This window comes from Notamacropus eugenii, chromosome 7 (assembly GCF_028372415.1).
Source record: "Notamacropus eugenii isolate mMacEug1 chromosome 7, mMacEug1.pri_v2, whole genome shotgun sequence".
Lineage (NCBI taxonomy): Eukaryota > Metazoa > Chordata > Mammalia > Diprotodontia > Macropodidae > Notamacropus > Notamacropus eugenii.
The window spans coordinates 150,943,695-150,960,351 of NC_092878.1; the positions used below are offsets into that span (position 1 = coordinate 150,943,695).

General features: G+C 38.5%; 1 protein-coding gene across 8 annotated transcripts in view; it reads left to right on the forward strand.

Moving 5' to 3' along the window:
* CCDC158 (coiled-coil domain containing 158) overlaps window positions 1-16,657 on the forward strand; it is a 108,630-nt gene that overhangs the window by 69,445 nt on the left and 22,528 nt on the right. For all 8 annotated transcript variants that reach the window (XR_011970434.1, XM_072624040.1, XM_072624039.1 and 5 more), the window contains one exon: window positions 14,199-14,327. Coding sequence is in view for 7 of the 8 variants with exons in the window: in XM_072624040.1 (XP_072480141.1) it covers window positions 14,199-14,327 (129 nt within the window). In the remaining variant the exon portion in view is untranslated. The remainder of the gene's footprint in view (window positions 1-14,198; window positions 14,328-16,657) is intronic.

The following is a 16,657-nucleotide window of genomic DNA, read 5'->3' on the forward strand; positions in this document are numbered from 1 at the left end:
AGTCATGCTGTGTAGAAGAACTAAAATGAATAGGAGAAATCATATAACAAACCAAAACATAATACATACACACACAAAAATGATCTGCTGCATTCTGTGATTGAATTCCATAGTTCTTTCTCTGGATGTGGAAGGCATTTTGCCTAAGAAGACCATTGGGAATTTTTTTTTATGTCCTTGCATTGCTATGAAGATCCAAGTCTACCAGAAAAAACTCTAACACACTGTGGTCATTGCTGTGCACAAAGTTCTCCTGGTTCTGCTCCTTTCACTCAGCATCAGATAATATAAGTCTTTCCAGGCCTCTCTGAGTCTTCTTGTTCATCATTTCTTATAGCACAATAGTATTCCATTACATTCATATATCATAATTTAGTCAGCCATTCCCCAATTGATGGGCATCCCCTTGATTTCCAGTTCTTGGCCACCACAAAGAGTGCTGCTATAAATATTTTTGTATGTGTGACCCTTTTCCTTTTTATGATCTCTTAGGAATACAGTCCTAGAAGCAATATTACTGGGTCAAAGGGTATGCACATTTTTGTAGCCCCTTGGGAATCGTTCCAAATCGCTATCCAGAATGGTTGGATGAGTTCATAGCTCCACCAACAGTGAATTAGTGTTTCAACTCTCCAACATCCTCTCCAACATTTATCATTTTCCTATTCTGTCATGTTTGCCAATCTGATAGGTGTGATATGGTACCTCAGAGTTGTTTTGATTTACATCTCTCTGATCAAAAGTGATTTAGAGCATTTTTTCTTATGATTATAGATATCTTTAATTTCTTCCTCTGAAAATTGCCTGTTCATGTCCTTTGACCATTTATCAGTTGGGGAATGAATTGTATTTTTGTACATGTGACTCAGTTCTTTATCTATTCTAGAAATGAGGCCTTTATCCCCAAGATTAGCTATAAAAATTCTTTCCCAATATACTACATCCCTCCCAATTTTGGTTGCGTTGGGTTTGGTTGTGCAAAATCTTTTCAGTTTAATGTAATCAAAATTATCCATCTTGCACTTCATAATGCTTTCTATCTCTTCTTTAGTCAAAAATTCTTCCCTTCTCCATAAATCTGATAAATACACTATTCTTTGCTCCTCCAGTTTGTCCATAGTATCAATCTTTATACTTAGATCATGTACCCATTTGGACTTTATTCTTGTGTACAGTGTCAGGCATGGGTCTGTGGCTAGTTACCGCCACACTGTTATCCAGTTTTCCCAACAATTTTTGTCGAACAGTGAGTTCTTATCCCAGAAGCTGGGGTCCTTGGGTTTATCAAACAGGAGAGTGCTATATTTGTTGTCTACTGTGTCTTGAGTACCTAGCATATTCCACTGGTCTACCTTTCTGTTTCTTAGCCAGTACCAAGTGATTTTGATAATTGCTGCTTTATAATACAATTTGAGATCTGGTAGTGCTAGGCCACCTTTCCTAGCATTTCTTTTCATTAGTCCCTTTGATATTCTGGACCTTTTGTTCTTCCAGATGAATTTTGATATTATTTTATCCAGCTCTAGAAAATAATTATCTGATAGTTTAATTGGTATGGCACTAAATAAGTAAATTAATTTAGGTAGAATTGTCATTTTTATTATATTGACTTGGCCTACCCATGAACAACGGATGTTTTTCCACTTACTTAGATCTGACTTTATTTGTGCAAAAAGTGTCTTGTAATTGTGTTCATATAAGGTAAACTCCCAAATATTTTATAGTATCTACCCTAGCTTTTAATGGGGTTTCTCTTTCTATCTCTTGCTGTTGGACTTTGTTATTAATATATAGGAATGCAGAAGATTTATGTGGGTTTATTTTGTAACCTGCAACTTTGCCAAAGTTGTTTATTATTTCAAGTAGTTTTTTACTTGAATCTCTGGGATTCTCTAAGTATATCATCATATCATCTGCAAAGAGTGATAACTTAGTTTCTTCTTTGCCTATTCTAATTCCTTCAATTTCTTTATCTTTTCTAATTGCTACAGCTAACATTTCCAGTACCATATTGAATAATAGTGGTGATAATGGACATCCTTGTTTCCCCCCTGATCTTATTGGAAATGCATCTAGCTTATCTCCATTACATATAATGCTTGCTGAAAGTTTTAGGTAGATACTGCTTATTATTTTATGGAAAGTTCCCTTTATTCCTATATTCTCCAGCGTTTTTAATAGGAATGGGTGTTGTATTTTGTCGAAAGCTTTTTCTGCATCTATTGAGATAATCATGTGGTTTCTGTTAGTTTTGTTGTTGATATGATCGATAATGCTAGTAGTTTTCCCATTATTGAACCAGACCTGCCTGCATTCCTAGTATGAATCCTACCTGATCATAATGTATTATTCTCGTGATAAGATGCTGTATTCATTTTGCTAAAATCTTATTTAAAAGTTTTGCAACTATATTCATTAGAGAGATTGGTCTATAATTTTCTTTCTTTGTTTTGTCTCTTCTTGGTTTAGGTACCAAAACCATATTTGTACCACAAAAGGAATTTGGGAGGACTCCTTCTTCCCCAATTTTCAAAAATAGGCTATATAGTATTGGAATTAACTGTTCTTTAAATATTGGATAGGATTAACTTGTAAATCCATCCGGTCCTGGAGATTTTTTCCTAGTAGTTTATTGATGGCTTGTTCAATTTCTTTTTCTGAGATGAGGTTGTGTAAGTATTCAGCTTCCTCTTCTGTTAATCTGGGCAATTTGCATTTTTTAAAATACTCACCCATCTCATTTAGATTATTGAATTTGTGGGCATAAAGTTGGGTAAAGTAATTTCTAGTTATTGTTTTAATTTCCTCCTCGTTGGAGGTGAGTTCACCCCTTTCATTTTTGATATTACTAATTTGATTTTCTTCTTTCTTTTTTAAAATCAAATTGACCAAAAGTTTATCAATTTTATTAGTTTTTTCATAAAACCTGCTATTGGTTTTATTTATTAATTCAATAGTTTTCTTAATTTCAATTTCCTTAATTTGGTTTTCAGTATCTCCTTTGGTTTTCAGTATTTCCAATTTGGTATTTACTTGGGGATTTTCAATTTGTTCTTTTTCTAGCTTTTTCAGCTGCTTGCTGAAGTCATTGATCTCTTTCTCTCTTTTATTTATGTAGGCATTCAAAGATATAAACCTTCCCCTAAGAACTGCTTTTGCAGTATCCCATAAGATTTGGTATGTTGTCTCATTATTGTCATTCTCTTGAATGAAGTTGTTGATTGTTTCTATGATTTGTTGTTTAACACACTCCTTCTTTAGGTTTAGATTATTTAGTTTCCAATTGATTTTTGGTTTATCTTTCCATAGCCTTTTATTACATATAATTTTTATTGCACTATGGTCTGAGAAGGATGCATTGACTAGATCTGCCTTTCTGCACTGGATTGTGAGGTTTTTATGTCCTAGTACATGGTCAGTTTTTGTATATGTGTCATGTACTGCTGAGAAAAAGGTATATTCCTTTCTATTCCCATTCAGTTTTCTCCATAGATCTATAATATCTACCTTATCCAGAGTTTTATTTACCTCCTTAAGCTCTTTCTTGTTTATTTTGAGGTTGGATTTATCAAGTTAAGAAAGGGAGAGGTTGAGGTCCCCCACTAGTGTAGTGTTGCTGTCTATTTCTTCCTTCAACTCCCCCAGTCTCTCCTCTAAGAATCTGGATGCTATATCACTTGGAGCATACATGTTTAGTAATGATATTGCTTCATTGTCTATGGTGCCTTTTAGCAGGATGTAGTTTCCTTCCTTATCTCTTTTGATTAGATCTATTTCTGCTTTCGCTTTGTCTGAAATTAGGATTGCTACCTCTGCTTTTCTTAAATCAGCTGAAGCACAATATATTCTGCTCCAGCCTTTGACTTTTATCCTATGTGTATCCCCCCGTTTCAAATGTGTTTCTTGTAAACAACATATTGTTGGATTATGGCTTTCAATCCATTCTGCTATCCATCTCTGCTTTATAGGAGAGTTCATTCCATTCACATTCACAGTTATGATTACAATCTGTGTATTTCCCTCCATCCTCTTTCCCACCATTTGTGCTTTTAGCTCTCCCGTCTCCCTTCCCCTCCTTCTTTTAGCCCCCCTCCCTTTTACTCCCTTTTCCCCAATTGCTTCTTCCCTCCCTTTTAGTTTCCCCTCCTCTTTCTTCCCCCTCCCCTCCTACTGCCTATTGAGCTAGAGTTATGTACTTGTTTATTGTTCCCTCCTTGAACCAAACCAGATGAGAGTGCCTCTCAAACAGTGCTCATCTCCTTGCCCTCTTTCCTTCCACTATGATTTTGTACTTCTTCCTGTGATGTAACTTACCATTTCTTGCTTCCTCCTTTTCACACCTCCTGTTACAGTCTCTTCACATGCTTAAATTATATTTTTATCCTCACATCATTTACTTTATACCCATTCCCTCTCTATATATCCCTTTTATATTTCTTAATAGATGTATTAAGAAATTGTATTTCTTAAGATGTATTGTATCATCTTCCCTTATGGGGAGGTAAACAGTTTGCCCAAATTGAGTCACAAGTTTTTTATTTTTTTACCCCCCTGTTTACCTTTTTATGCCTCTCTTGAGACCTGCATTTGAAGATCGAATTTTCTATTAAGTTCTAGCGTTTTTGTCAGGAAGGTCTGGAAATCCCTTACTTCATTGAATAACTGTCTCCTTGCCTGAAATGTTATGCTGAACTTTACTGGGTAATTGATCCTTGGTTGTAGTCCCAGATCCTTTGCCTTATGGAATATTGAATTCCAATTCCCTTGATCTTTTAATGTAGAAGCTGCAAGGTCCTGTGTGATCCTGATTGTAGCACCTTGTTATTTGAATGGTTTCTTTCTTGCTTCCTGTAGTATTTTCTCCTTCACTTGATAGTTCTGGAATTTGGCAACAATATTTCTTGGGGTTTTGAGTTTGGGATCCCTTTCGGGAGGTGAATAGTGGATTCTTTCAATGACTATTTTGTCCTCTGGATCTAGCACTTCTGGGCAGTTTTCCTTGATGATTTCCTGAAAAATATTATCCAGACTCTTTTTTTTCATCATGGCTTTCTGGCAGGCCAATAATTCTTAAATTTTCTCTCCCGGATCTGTTTTCGAGGTCAGTTGTTTTTCCAATTAGATATTTTACATTTTTGTCTGTCTTTTCATTCTTTAGATTTTGTTTGACTGATTCTTGCTGTCTCATAGAGTCATTAGTTTCTACTCGCCCAATTCTAATTTTTATCAAATTGTTTTCTTCAGTTAACTTTTGCATCTCCTTTTCCATCTGTCCAATTGTTCCTTTTAAGGAGTTATATTCTCCAGTTAATTTTTGTACTTCCTTTTCCATTTGTCCAATTTTCCCAGTTAGGTTTTGTGCTTCCTTTTCCATTTGTTTGATTTTCCTTTTTAAAGAGGTGTTCTCATCAGGGAATTCTTTTTTCATACTTTTAAAATCATTGGCTAGTTTTTCTTCTATTTCCTTCTTCCACTGTTCCAGGAGAGCTGTTTGTGCATGTGAGCAGTTCATAGTCCCTTCTGAAGTTTCAGATGGAAGTATAGTCTCACTACTGACCTCTTTGGGGTTTGTGTTTTGGTCTTTGTCCCCAAACAAAGATTCTATGGTTTTTTTTGTGCTTGTTTTGCTTTTTCTTGCTCATAATGATGATTGTGTGTTGTGGCTTCTGGTTCTTTCAGTTAGAAGCTGCAGAACTTGATGTTGAGCTGACTGATGTGGAAAAGCTAAGAGCAAGTGTCTTTTTATCATTTTGTTTTATGTTTCCCCAATCAGCCCTGGGGTTAGCTTCTTAAGTGTGGGGGAGGGGTGGTCTGGTCATGGGAGATCTCGTCAGCTGAGCTGAAGCAAAGGCAAGCTCAGGGGATGGTGATCCCAGCTGCCATATTTTCTTCCCATTTCCCCTGGAGTGATGAGGTATGCCTAGATCCTAGTGCAGTTTCTACCCCTTCTGGATCTCCTCTCCTAGTGCTGAGGCTCACCTGGGTCCTAGTGGGAGTTTCTACCCCCCTAGGGCCCCTCTCCTTCCAATTCATCTCTGCCACAGTAGGAGGAATCCCCCTTAGCTATTTTCCTAGCCTCTGGTGTTATGAGACTATTTGTCCCCTCTGCTGTTCCCACTGATCCAGGATTTTTCTGGGGAAATATTTTATGGTTCTTTAGAGGTCATCAAGGGGGGAGGAGAGAGCATTCACTGATCACTCCACCATCCTGGCTCCCGAAGTTCAAGTAGGTGACTTACAGACATTTAATCTGCAGACTTTCAGTCTCAGGAGCTATTGCGGCTGATATCTGGGGCTCAATGCCTGTCACTCGTTAGGCTCTGTTGGTCTGTCACCCTGGGCTACCACTCTACTGGTTCTGCCTGCTGCTCCCTCAGGTCTCCTTGGGGCCCTCCCACTCCACTGTGCTGGAAGCACTGTGCTGTGGGCTGTGGGCTCACCCCCGTGGAACAGATCTTTCCCATTGACCTTCCAGTCTGTCCTGGGCTGTGAATCTGCCACAGTCTGTCTCCTATTGGATTCTGCACCTCCAAAATTTGGTCACATTGTCTTTTTAGAGCTATTGGAAAGAGTTTGTCTAAGAGCTTAGGTGAGTTGTTGCTCTCACTCCGCCATCTTGGCTCCTCCCCCATTTTTTCTTTTTAAGGAGTTCTTTTCTCCAATGAATTTTTGTATCTCTTTTACCCTTAGGTTAATTCTTCTTTTTAAGATGTTATTTTCCTTCAGTATTTTTTTTTTGTACTTTCTTACTAAGCTGTTAATTCTCTTTTCATAATTTTCTGGCATCACTCATTTCTTTTTTCCAATTTTTCTGCTACCTCTCATCTCTTTCTTCAACTCTTCCAGGAATTTTTGTTGGGATTGGGTCCAATTAGTATTTTTCTTTGAGACTTTACTTGTAGGTATTTTCACATTGTTGTCTTCTTCTTAGTTTGTGTCTTGGTCTTTCCTGCAATTGTAGTAACTTTTTATAGTTTATTGTTGTTTGCTCATTTTTTCCCAACCTATTTCTTGACTTTGAACTTTATTTTAAAATTGGTCTCTGTTCACTTGGGAGCAGAGAGGCACTGTCCTAAGCTTCAGTCTTTGTGGTCCTGCTATTTTCAGGGCTAGTTCTGGGGGTGGAGGTGGGATCTGCAAGTTTTTGTTGCTTACAATGTGGTGTGATATGGGGAGTGATATGGTCACTGCTTTCCTGGTCTGCACTCTGGTTTTCAATCAGGAAGGGCCCTTGCTACCCTGCAACCATAAGTACTAGTACTACTCTTGACTCTAGAGCTGTGACCAGGTACCCTGTTCTTTTACAGCTACCTTATTAGCGCTTCTCTCTGCCTTGGAACTGCAACCAGGGTCCCTGTTCCCTTGTGTGACCTACCACAAGTGTTCTTTTCCACCCTGGAGCTGTGACCCCAAACTGCATATGAGAAATAGAGTTGTCTGTCAGCACCAGCTACACCCAGTGCCAGCAAAACATCACCTGTAATCTCTTTCTGACTAGTGGTCCAAGTCCCTTACCATCTCTGAGCTGAGAGTTCCTGAAGTTGCTGCTGTGGCTGCTGCTCCTGCTACCACAGCCACCTCCCAGGCTGACCACTGTGCTCCTGCTGCACTCAGGATCAGTACCCCCTAAGTGTCACAGACCTCTCTTGTCAACCTCCTAACTTGTCTTGAGCTGAAAATATGCCCCCTCCCCCCTTTGTTAGCTCTGCTGCTTCAAAATCCAGTTTAAAGCATTATTTTAAGGTTGTTTGGAGGGGAATATTGGGATTACTGAACTGGGTTGCTGCCTCTAATCCACCATCTTGGCTCCACCTGAATATAGATTTTCAAAGACAGTTACTTTTGTACAAATAAGGGGCTTGCTTTTGTATTTCACATATTACAGTTCCCTTATTCCTGGAGAAAATTATTACAACTTGAAACTACTCAAGTCAAATATAATGGGGAAGTCACGTTAGGAAAGGTAGCTCTGCTTATTTTGGGATTAGTCAGAAGATAGTCTAATAAATTAAATGCCATAAAAAATTCAGCCTTAGGAAGATTAAGTCTGTCAATTTCTAGTCAAGATACCTATTTGAAATATCATTAAATCTTCAAATATTGCAAACTTGATTTTGGATTGTATTTTGAGATAATGTTAATTCCGGTTGAACCCATGTGTTTGGAAGGCCTGCACCTTTCCCTTTTTTTCCATCAAAAGTTGTAGCCTCTCTCCAAGCTAATTAGATACCTGTCTAATACACAGATATATGTCTTAAATAGCAAATATGAATAAATATAATACCAGCTTAGAGAGACCCTGTGGACCTCTTCATGTTGTATATAAATAGCCACCATGATTTTTCTATAGTTGCTTCTTCTTCCTGTAGTAGTCAACTCTTCAATCTTAGAATTTAATTTGTTAATTATCCCACTTCTGGAGATAGAGCCAAGATGGTGCAGAAATGGTAGGGACTGACCTGAGCTCTCCAAAATTCTTCTCCAAATGACTTAAAAATAATTCTTCAAAACAAAAGAACCAACAAAAAGAATAGGTAAAACAATTTTCTAGCTCAAGACAATTTGGAAGATTGACTGGAAAGGCCTGTTGTACCAGGGTGAGAGTGAAAAAATGAAGGCAGTACCTGGGCTAGAGAGCAGCAAGCCTTGGGGGCAAATTGGAAACAGTGTTGACCATAACTCTCAGCTCACAGATCAGAAGGGGGCTGGCCAGCTGGCCAGAAGGCAATTACATGGTTCCCTTTGCTGGCACTAGATGCAGGACTCTGTTGCATTGATAATATATGCATCTGAGTCACAGTCCCAGGGTAAGGAAGATCACTAACACACCAGAGCTTGTAGTCACAAGGGAGCAGGGACCAGTGTGGAAAAGAGTGCCTATGATCACTTATGATCACTCACAGACCAGAGCACAGGCCAGGAGAGTAGTAAATAGACTTCTCCTTAGAACATACCAACTTAGAAGAACTGAAAGCTTACAGACCCCAGAATTAGCTCTAAAAATAGCTATACAAGACCCTTGAAGTTTGGAACAGTGCTCCCTCTATCCCAGGAGCAGGGCCCAATTTAACATAAAGATAAAAGTTAAAAAAATTGGCTGGAAAAATGAGCAAACATCAACAGAAAGAACCTGACCATAGAAAGTTACTATGGTGATAAGGAAGACCAAAACACAAATTCAGAAGAAGACAAAAAAAATTGAAACTGCTACATCCAAGGTCTCAAGGAAAAATGTAAATTGATGTCGGGCCCAAAATTAACTCCTGAAGAGCTCAAATTTAAAAAAAAATTCAAATAAGGGAGGTAGAGGAAAACTGGGAAAAGAGAGCAATGCAAGAAAATCATGGGAAAAAAGAGTCAACATTTGGTAAAAGAGGCACAAACAATATTGGAAAAAAATCTTACCTTAAAAAACAGAATAGGCCAATTGATAAAAGAGGCACAAATATCCACTGAAGAGAACAACTCCTTAAAAAACAGAATTGGCCACATGGAAAAAGATATATAAAAATTCACTGAAGAAAAGAACTCCTTAAAAAGTAGAATTGGCCAAATAGGAAAGGAGTTACAAAAGTTCACTGAAGCAAATAATTCCTTAAAGATTAGAACTGGGCAACTAGAGGCTAATGACTCCAGGAGATTTCAAGAAACAATACAGCAAAATCAGAAGAATGAAAAAGCAGAAGAAAGTGTGAAATATCTCATTTGAAAAAAAACTGATGTGGAAAATTGATTGAGAAGAGGTAATTTAAGAATTATTGGACTAACTGAAAACCATGATAAAAAAAAGAGTCTAAACATCATATTTGAAGAAATTGTCAAGATAAACTGCCCTGATATTCTAGAACCAGAAGATAAAATAGAAATTGAAAGAATCCAATGATCACCTCTTGAAAGAGATTCCAAAATGAAAACTCCTAGGAAAATTATAGCTAAATTCTAGAGCTCCTGGGTAAAGGAAAAAATACTGCATGCTGCCAAAATGAAACAATTTGACTACTGTGGAAACACAATCAAGATAACACAAGATCTAGCAGCTTCTACATTGGAGGGCTTGGAATATGATATTCTGAAGGGCAAAGGAGCTAGGATTACAACCAAGCATCACCTACCCAGAAAACTGAGTATAATTTTTCAGGGGGAAAAATGGATCTTTAATGAAATAGAGGACTTTCAAGCATTCCTGATGAAAAGAGCATAGCTGAATAGAAAATTTGACTTTCAGATACAAGACTCAAGAGAAGCACAAAAAGATAAACAGGAAAGAGAAAACAAAGGATTCAATAAAGTCAAACTATTTCTATTCCCACATGGGAAGATGATACTTATAACTCCTAAGAACTTTCTCTATTAGGTCAGTTAGAAGGAGTATATATAGACAGATGACAAGTATGAGTTGAATGTGGAAGGATGATATTTAAAAAGATAAAATTAGGGGGTGAGAAAGAGAAAAATGCACTGGGAGAAGGGGAAAGGGAGGAATATGGGGTAAATTATCACACATAAGAGAGACACAAAAGAGCTTTTACAATGGAGAGGAAGATAGGGGAGATTGGAGGGAGTGCTTGAACCTTACTCTTGTCAGAATTGGCTCAAAGAAGGGAAAATATACACATTCAGTTGTGTTTAGAAATCTATCTTACCCTACAGAAAAGCAAGAAGGGAAAATGATAATGGAAGGTGGATAGGGCTGATAGAAGGGAGGGTGGATTGGGGGAGGTGGTAGTCAGAAGCAAAACACTTTTGAGGATGGACAGGGTGAAAAGAGAGAGAGAGAAAGAGAGAAAAGGATAAATAGGGAGTGGGTAATGGGATGGAGGAAATACACAGCTAGTAATCATAACTGTGAAAAAAAATTTACAGCAAGTTTCTCTGATAGAGGTCTCATTTCTCAAATATATTGAAGAACTGAGTTAAATTTATAAGAATACAAGTCATTCTCAAATTGATAGTCAAGTGATATGAACAGGCAGTTTTCAGACTAAGTAATCAAAACTATCCATAGTCATATGAAAAAATGCTCTAAGTTACTATTGATTAGAGAAATGCAAATTAAAACAGTTCCAAGGTACCACCCCACACCTATCAGATTGGCTATTATGACAGAAAAGGGGAATGAGGGATGTTGGAGGGGATGAGGGAAAATTGAGACACTAATGTATTTTTTGTGGAGTTGTGAACTGATTCAACCATTCTGAAAAGCAATTTGGAATTATGCTCAAAAGGCTATAAAAACTGTATAGCTTTTGATCCAGCAATACCACCACTTGGTCTATATCCCGAAGAGATAAAAAACAGAAAGGAAAAAGATCTGTATGTACAAGAATATTTATAGCAGCTCTTTTTGTGGTGGCAAAGAATTGGATATCTAGGGGATATCTATCAATTAGGAAATGGCTGAACAAGTTGTATTGTATGACTATGATGGAATATTTTAATGCTGTAAGAAATGATGAGTAGGTTGCCTTCAGAAAACTCTGGAATGGCTTACATGAACTGATGCAAAGTGAAATGAGCAGAACCAGGAGAACATTGTACACAATGAACATTGTGTAATGTACAATAACTATTCTCAGTGATCCAAGACAATTCCAAAAGACTTATGATGAAAAATGCTATCCACCTCCAGGGAGAGTACTGATGGAGTTTGAATATAGATTGAAGCATACTATGTTTATTTTTCTTGTTTTTTTTTTTTAAATCCGTGTTTTCTTTTACAACATGGCTAATAAGGAAATATGTTTTGTATGGCTGCACATGTATAGCCTATGTCAGATTGCTTGTATTCTCAAGGAGAGGGGAGGGGAATGAGAGAGAAAAATAAATTGAAACTCAAAATTTTAAAAAATGAATGTTCAAAATTGATTTTATATATCATTGGGTAAAAATAAAATATTAAAAGAATTTTTAAAAATTACCCCACTCCTTTGCATCATGACCTTTATTAACAGTAGATGACAGCACATTTTCCATCAGTCCTTTGGGATAGCTGCTAAGGCTCACTCCTTTCACAGTGTTTAGCTTCTGGAGCCAGTCATGTTTGCTGGGTTCTTGAGGATGTGGCTGATGATAAGCCTCTCATCTCCTGAAATAGTATTTGTAAATGAAATATTAGTCAACGTACGGTCCATTGTTTTGTCAGTGGGATCAGCTACAAAAATGTTCCTGCTCATATTCTTTTGTCCTTACTGCCCTGATAAGCAGTTTTACAATAAAAGGCATTCCCCAATATCTGCTGAAAAGTCTATAGTTAAAAAATTTTCCAGTGCACCCTGTATGTCTAATACATCAACTCCAGCTATGCTTGGATTCTCAGGATTTGAAGATTTCCATCTAGCAGCTATAGTAACTGTTCCCCATGGGTAGTTGAAAGTGAGTTGTGACATCCAAATCTTCGTGGTGCCACCAACCACACCAAGATATCTGGGTACTGTGAGCTCCCTTTAGGGGAGGTCAGGGAAAAGAGGGGCCATCACTGCTCTTCCACTTGCTGGCAACCTGGAAATAATTTTAACTGTTTTCTATTACTGCTTTATGTTATACCAGATTATGACATTATGATACAATGCTGCATTTTGTAAGTAATGAAAAAATTTCATATCCAACCAAGCCCACTGAAAAGCAGGAGACATTCTTCTTCTATTGTACGCACTCCTCATTTTAAACTCGTAGCTTCATACATATAAATCTTTGGAAGAACAAACTAGAATTTTTTCTTTTGGTACATAGAATTTTTAAATGGTAGAATCTCAGAGTTGGTTGGGATCTCATTGGTCATCTGTAGTATTTATGACAACTGGTCATAAAGGGGAAGGGGAAGCTCACTGCCCACACAGGTAGCTCATGTCACTTTTGAACCCCTCCAAGTATTAGGAATGTCTCCCCCTACCAAAAAAATCCAGCCAAATCGACGCATTCCATCCTCTTATTCCAAGCTCTGTAGAAGCTTTCTGGCTCCTGCCTAGATATGCCTCAGCACACTAGGTGAGATGGTATGGCTATTAAGCTATTGTTTTATTTTATTTTTTAATCTGACTTTTAAAATTTTTTAAATGTATACTTTATTTTCAGTTTTCAACATTCACTTCCACAAGATTTTGAATTCCAAATTTTCTCCCTATCTCTCCCCTCCCCCCACCCCAGGACAGTGTATACTCCAACCATCCCTTTCCCCAATCTGTCCTCCCTTCTATAATCCGCACCCCTTCTTCCATCACCCTCCCCTCCATTTCCCTGTAGGACAAGATAGATTTGAGGCTTTTGCTTTATAACCTTATCTTTTTCTAGATATGGTATAAAGCTTGAAAGGTAAGCAGGATGAAACAGTAGCACTTTCCTTTGGCTATATTGAGCTCAGATCTCATACTTCCTACAGGTACCTGCTACTGTCTAGGTCAGTAGAATTTATTTCATACCAACTCCAAAATTTTCTCATGATCCAGTTATCTAAAATTGACACATATTATTTTCATGACCATAGAAGGCCTTATACCTTGTGTATACCTTATACCTTACCTATACCTTGTGTTGAATCAGTTTGGGTCTCATATAATACTCTCTTGGAGAACTCTGTCTTCTTCCATTTTCTCAAGAGTAAGGTGCCCTTTGGAGTATGGAGCTTGGGTAATACCACTATTTCCTAGACCTTCATCATGAAAGTAATCCAAAGACAACCAAGACACATATTTATGCCTCTAGACCAGGGATGGGGAACTTGCGGCCTCGAGGTCACATGTGGCCTTCTAGGTCCTTGGGTACGGCCTTTTGACTGAGTTCAAGTTTTACAGAACAAATCCTTTTATTAAGGGATTTCTTCTGTGAAATTTAGATTCAGTCAAAGGGCCACACCTGAGGACCTAGGGGACCACATGTGGCCCTGAGACAGCAGGTTCCCCACCCTTGCTCTAGAGCATACTTTTGACTGTACTGACAATCTGAATGAATACACCTTCCTAAGAGTCTGATTCCCCATTGAGTAACTTAAAAATCAATCATGATTGGGCTTAATATGTCAATTTTAGGGGGTAAGTTTTTTGTGATACTAAAAAAATTCTATATTCAGTGTTCCATATTCTAATAATACTTGATGTTTTGTAGTATAAAATTATACTTGGGTTTCATAATTCTTTGTGTTGAAAAGGCCAGAAATTATTCTGAATATTTTGCTCATTTATATCTGTGTCTACATTAATATGTAGGAACTTCAGGGTCCAAGCTACACCCCAGCTTCTTCAGTGAAACAGCGCCTTATACCATCACTGCCTACTTCCCGACCCCACTCTGCTAATTTACCATCTTCCCAGTCTGCCATCAGCTATGTATCTCATGTAAGTACCCTTTCTAATCCCTGTGGCAAAGAAGGGAGTACATACATGCAACTTCAGCTCAAGACATTTTCCATAAAAGAAAAAAGAATATGTTTGCATATACATGGGAATTATTTATTCTAATTGCTAGGTTGTAGAACTAGATTTTTCCAAAAAAAACTGTGAAGATAACTTATGTGATACACAGAGTCTTTATAGTGCTTTCATTCTGTCAAGGAGATAGCAGTTTTTTTTACTTCTCTCCTCTTCCTGCCACCCCTCACTCTGATGACATCATTGATCCCCTCTCTCCTGGTAGCACAGTGAAACCTCCCTATGCCCATCCTGCTTCTGCACATTGCCCTGGGCAGCCCATGAGTTTTGTGGCTCCAAGTCATGAGGCATCACTTGGAGAATTCTGTTATTAAAAGATCAGTGGTTGTTTCTGGGAGAAGCTTTGGAGACTTTGCCAAAAGCAATCGTTCCTACTCCTCTGCTATTTCATTCTAGTCCCCAGTCATGCCCAGTGGATGATTCATACCTAGACAGACAGTGTTTATCCAAGGCAGATGTAATGTGAACTCTGGAGCTGTGTAATGGAGTGTGACATCTGTCTGGACATAGCTATTCTTCTTGTTTCTGATTTTTTGTGCATAGCGGGGCTGAATTCTCTTAAGTGATTATGAATTTCCTATAGGAGGCTCTGCAATGGTCCAGGGTCAGTCAGTCTGTCCATAAGTGTTTATTAAGTGCTCACGACACATTTGCCAGGCACTCACTAAGCACTAGGAGTACAAAGAAAGACAGAAACGTGGTTCCTCCCCTCAAGGAGCTCACACAACCATGAACATACAAGACTTGCAGTCTAGATGGAAGGTGATCTCAGAGAGGAGGGACTCGTGGGGGCGGGGGAGGACCTCAGGCTGATGAAATTCATGGGCAGATACAAGATATAACAAAAAGTAAGGATGAAACAATGCAGGTTAGGATTCCTCTGAAAAGGACTGGCAAGATAATGCCTAGAGTTTTGCAAATCTAAGCCAAAGGACTTTAGCCCCCAAAGGAAAGAGAACTGCCTGTGCATGTCCTCCAAGCTTGTAGCTGGAGGTCAGGGAGAAGAGCACCAGAAGTAGCCCAGGAGCAAAGGTGGCAGAAGGAGCCAGCAGGAGAGCCCAGGGTCTCAGCTGTCCATGTTCAGTGTACAAAGTAGTGGTAACAAGTGGAGTCAGTGAGAGTCAGTGGGATGGCTCCATAACCAGAGTCCTGCTCTGGAAGAGCACCCTCCCCATTTTTACTTTTTCAAGAAATAAGATAGAGATGGGTAAAGGGGAAAGAACAGAGTAGCATTGTATTTTTTTCCTTTGAGGCTTTGTATGTATATGTGTGTGTGTGTGTGTGTGTGTGTACATATATATGTAATTTCATAATTTGTCCCCCAGTTATAAGCAAAAAGAATTTTTAACATTTGTTTTAAAACTTTTGAGTTCCAAATTCTCTTCCTCTCTTCCCTCCCTCATTGAAAAGACAAGAAATTTGACATAGGTTATACATGTACAGTCATGCAAAACATATTTCCCTATTAGCCATTGTAGCACTGTATTTTAATAAGATGCGTTTGTGAGAGGAGATTCAGGAACCAGGGCAGGGTAGTACTGTGGAGAGCCTGTGGGTCAAGGTCAGTAGATGTATATCACACGCTGACCTGACTGAGGAAGGAAACAGATGAGGCATTGAAGAGGCAGATCCTTAGCTGATCTGTGCTAGGAGGGGGGTGAGGCGCAGATGAGATAAAAGATGGAAAGTCCTTTGCAATAGAAATGCCACTGGTTCTTCTTGGACTCCAGTCTGCTGCAGAGATCAAGTAAGATGGTAAAGGTTTAATTAACAACCAGGCTGGGAAGAAAAAAGTATGCTCACCCACTTTTAAGCTCAATCTGCATTATTAATATTTTCTTAAGTCTAGACAATTGGGACAATTAATCCAGCCTTGATCTATAGAATGCTGGTTTCTGAGATGTTACTACTTACACCGAAAATGTCACTCTCTCCCTGGGGTTAGAGCTGGCTCCAGCATAGAGCCCCTGGGCCTGCTGTGTTAAGGACAGAGAATTCAGCTGTGTAGACATTTCCTAGATAAGAATCAAGAAGCTATAACTTCTTGACTTGCCTCCCATGCTACACAGAGGGATTGACCTTGGCAAACCAAAGGACTGTGTCATTGTCGAAGAATTGTGAAAGGAGGTGAAAATGGGGGTGGTGATGTCAAGGGTTTTGAGATGAAGGAAAGGGGAGAAAAGGGAGCTACTGGTGAGCATCCTCCATTCCCTCAGTAGTGAAAGGAGTGAGCTCCT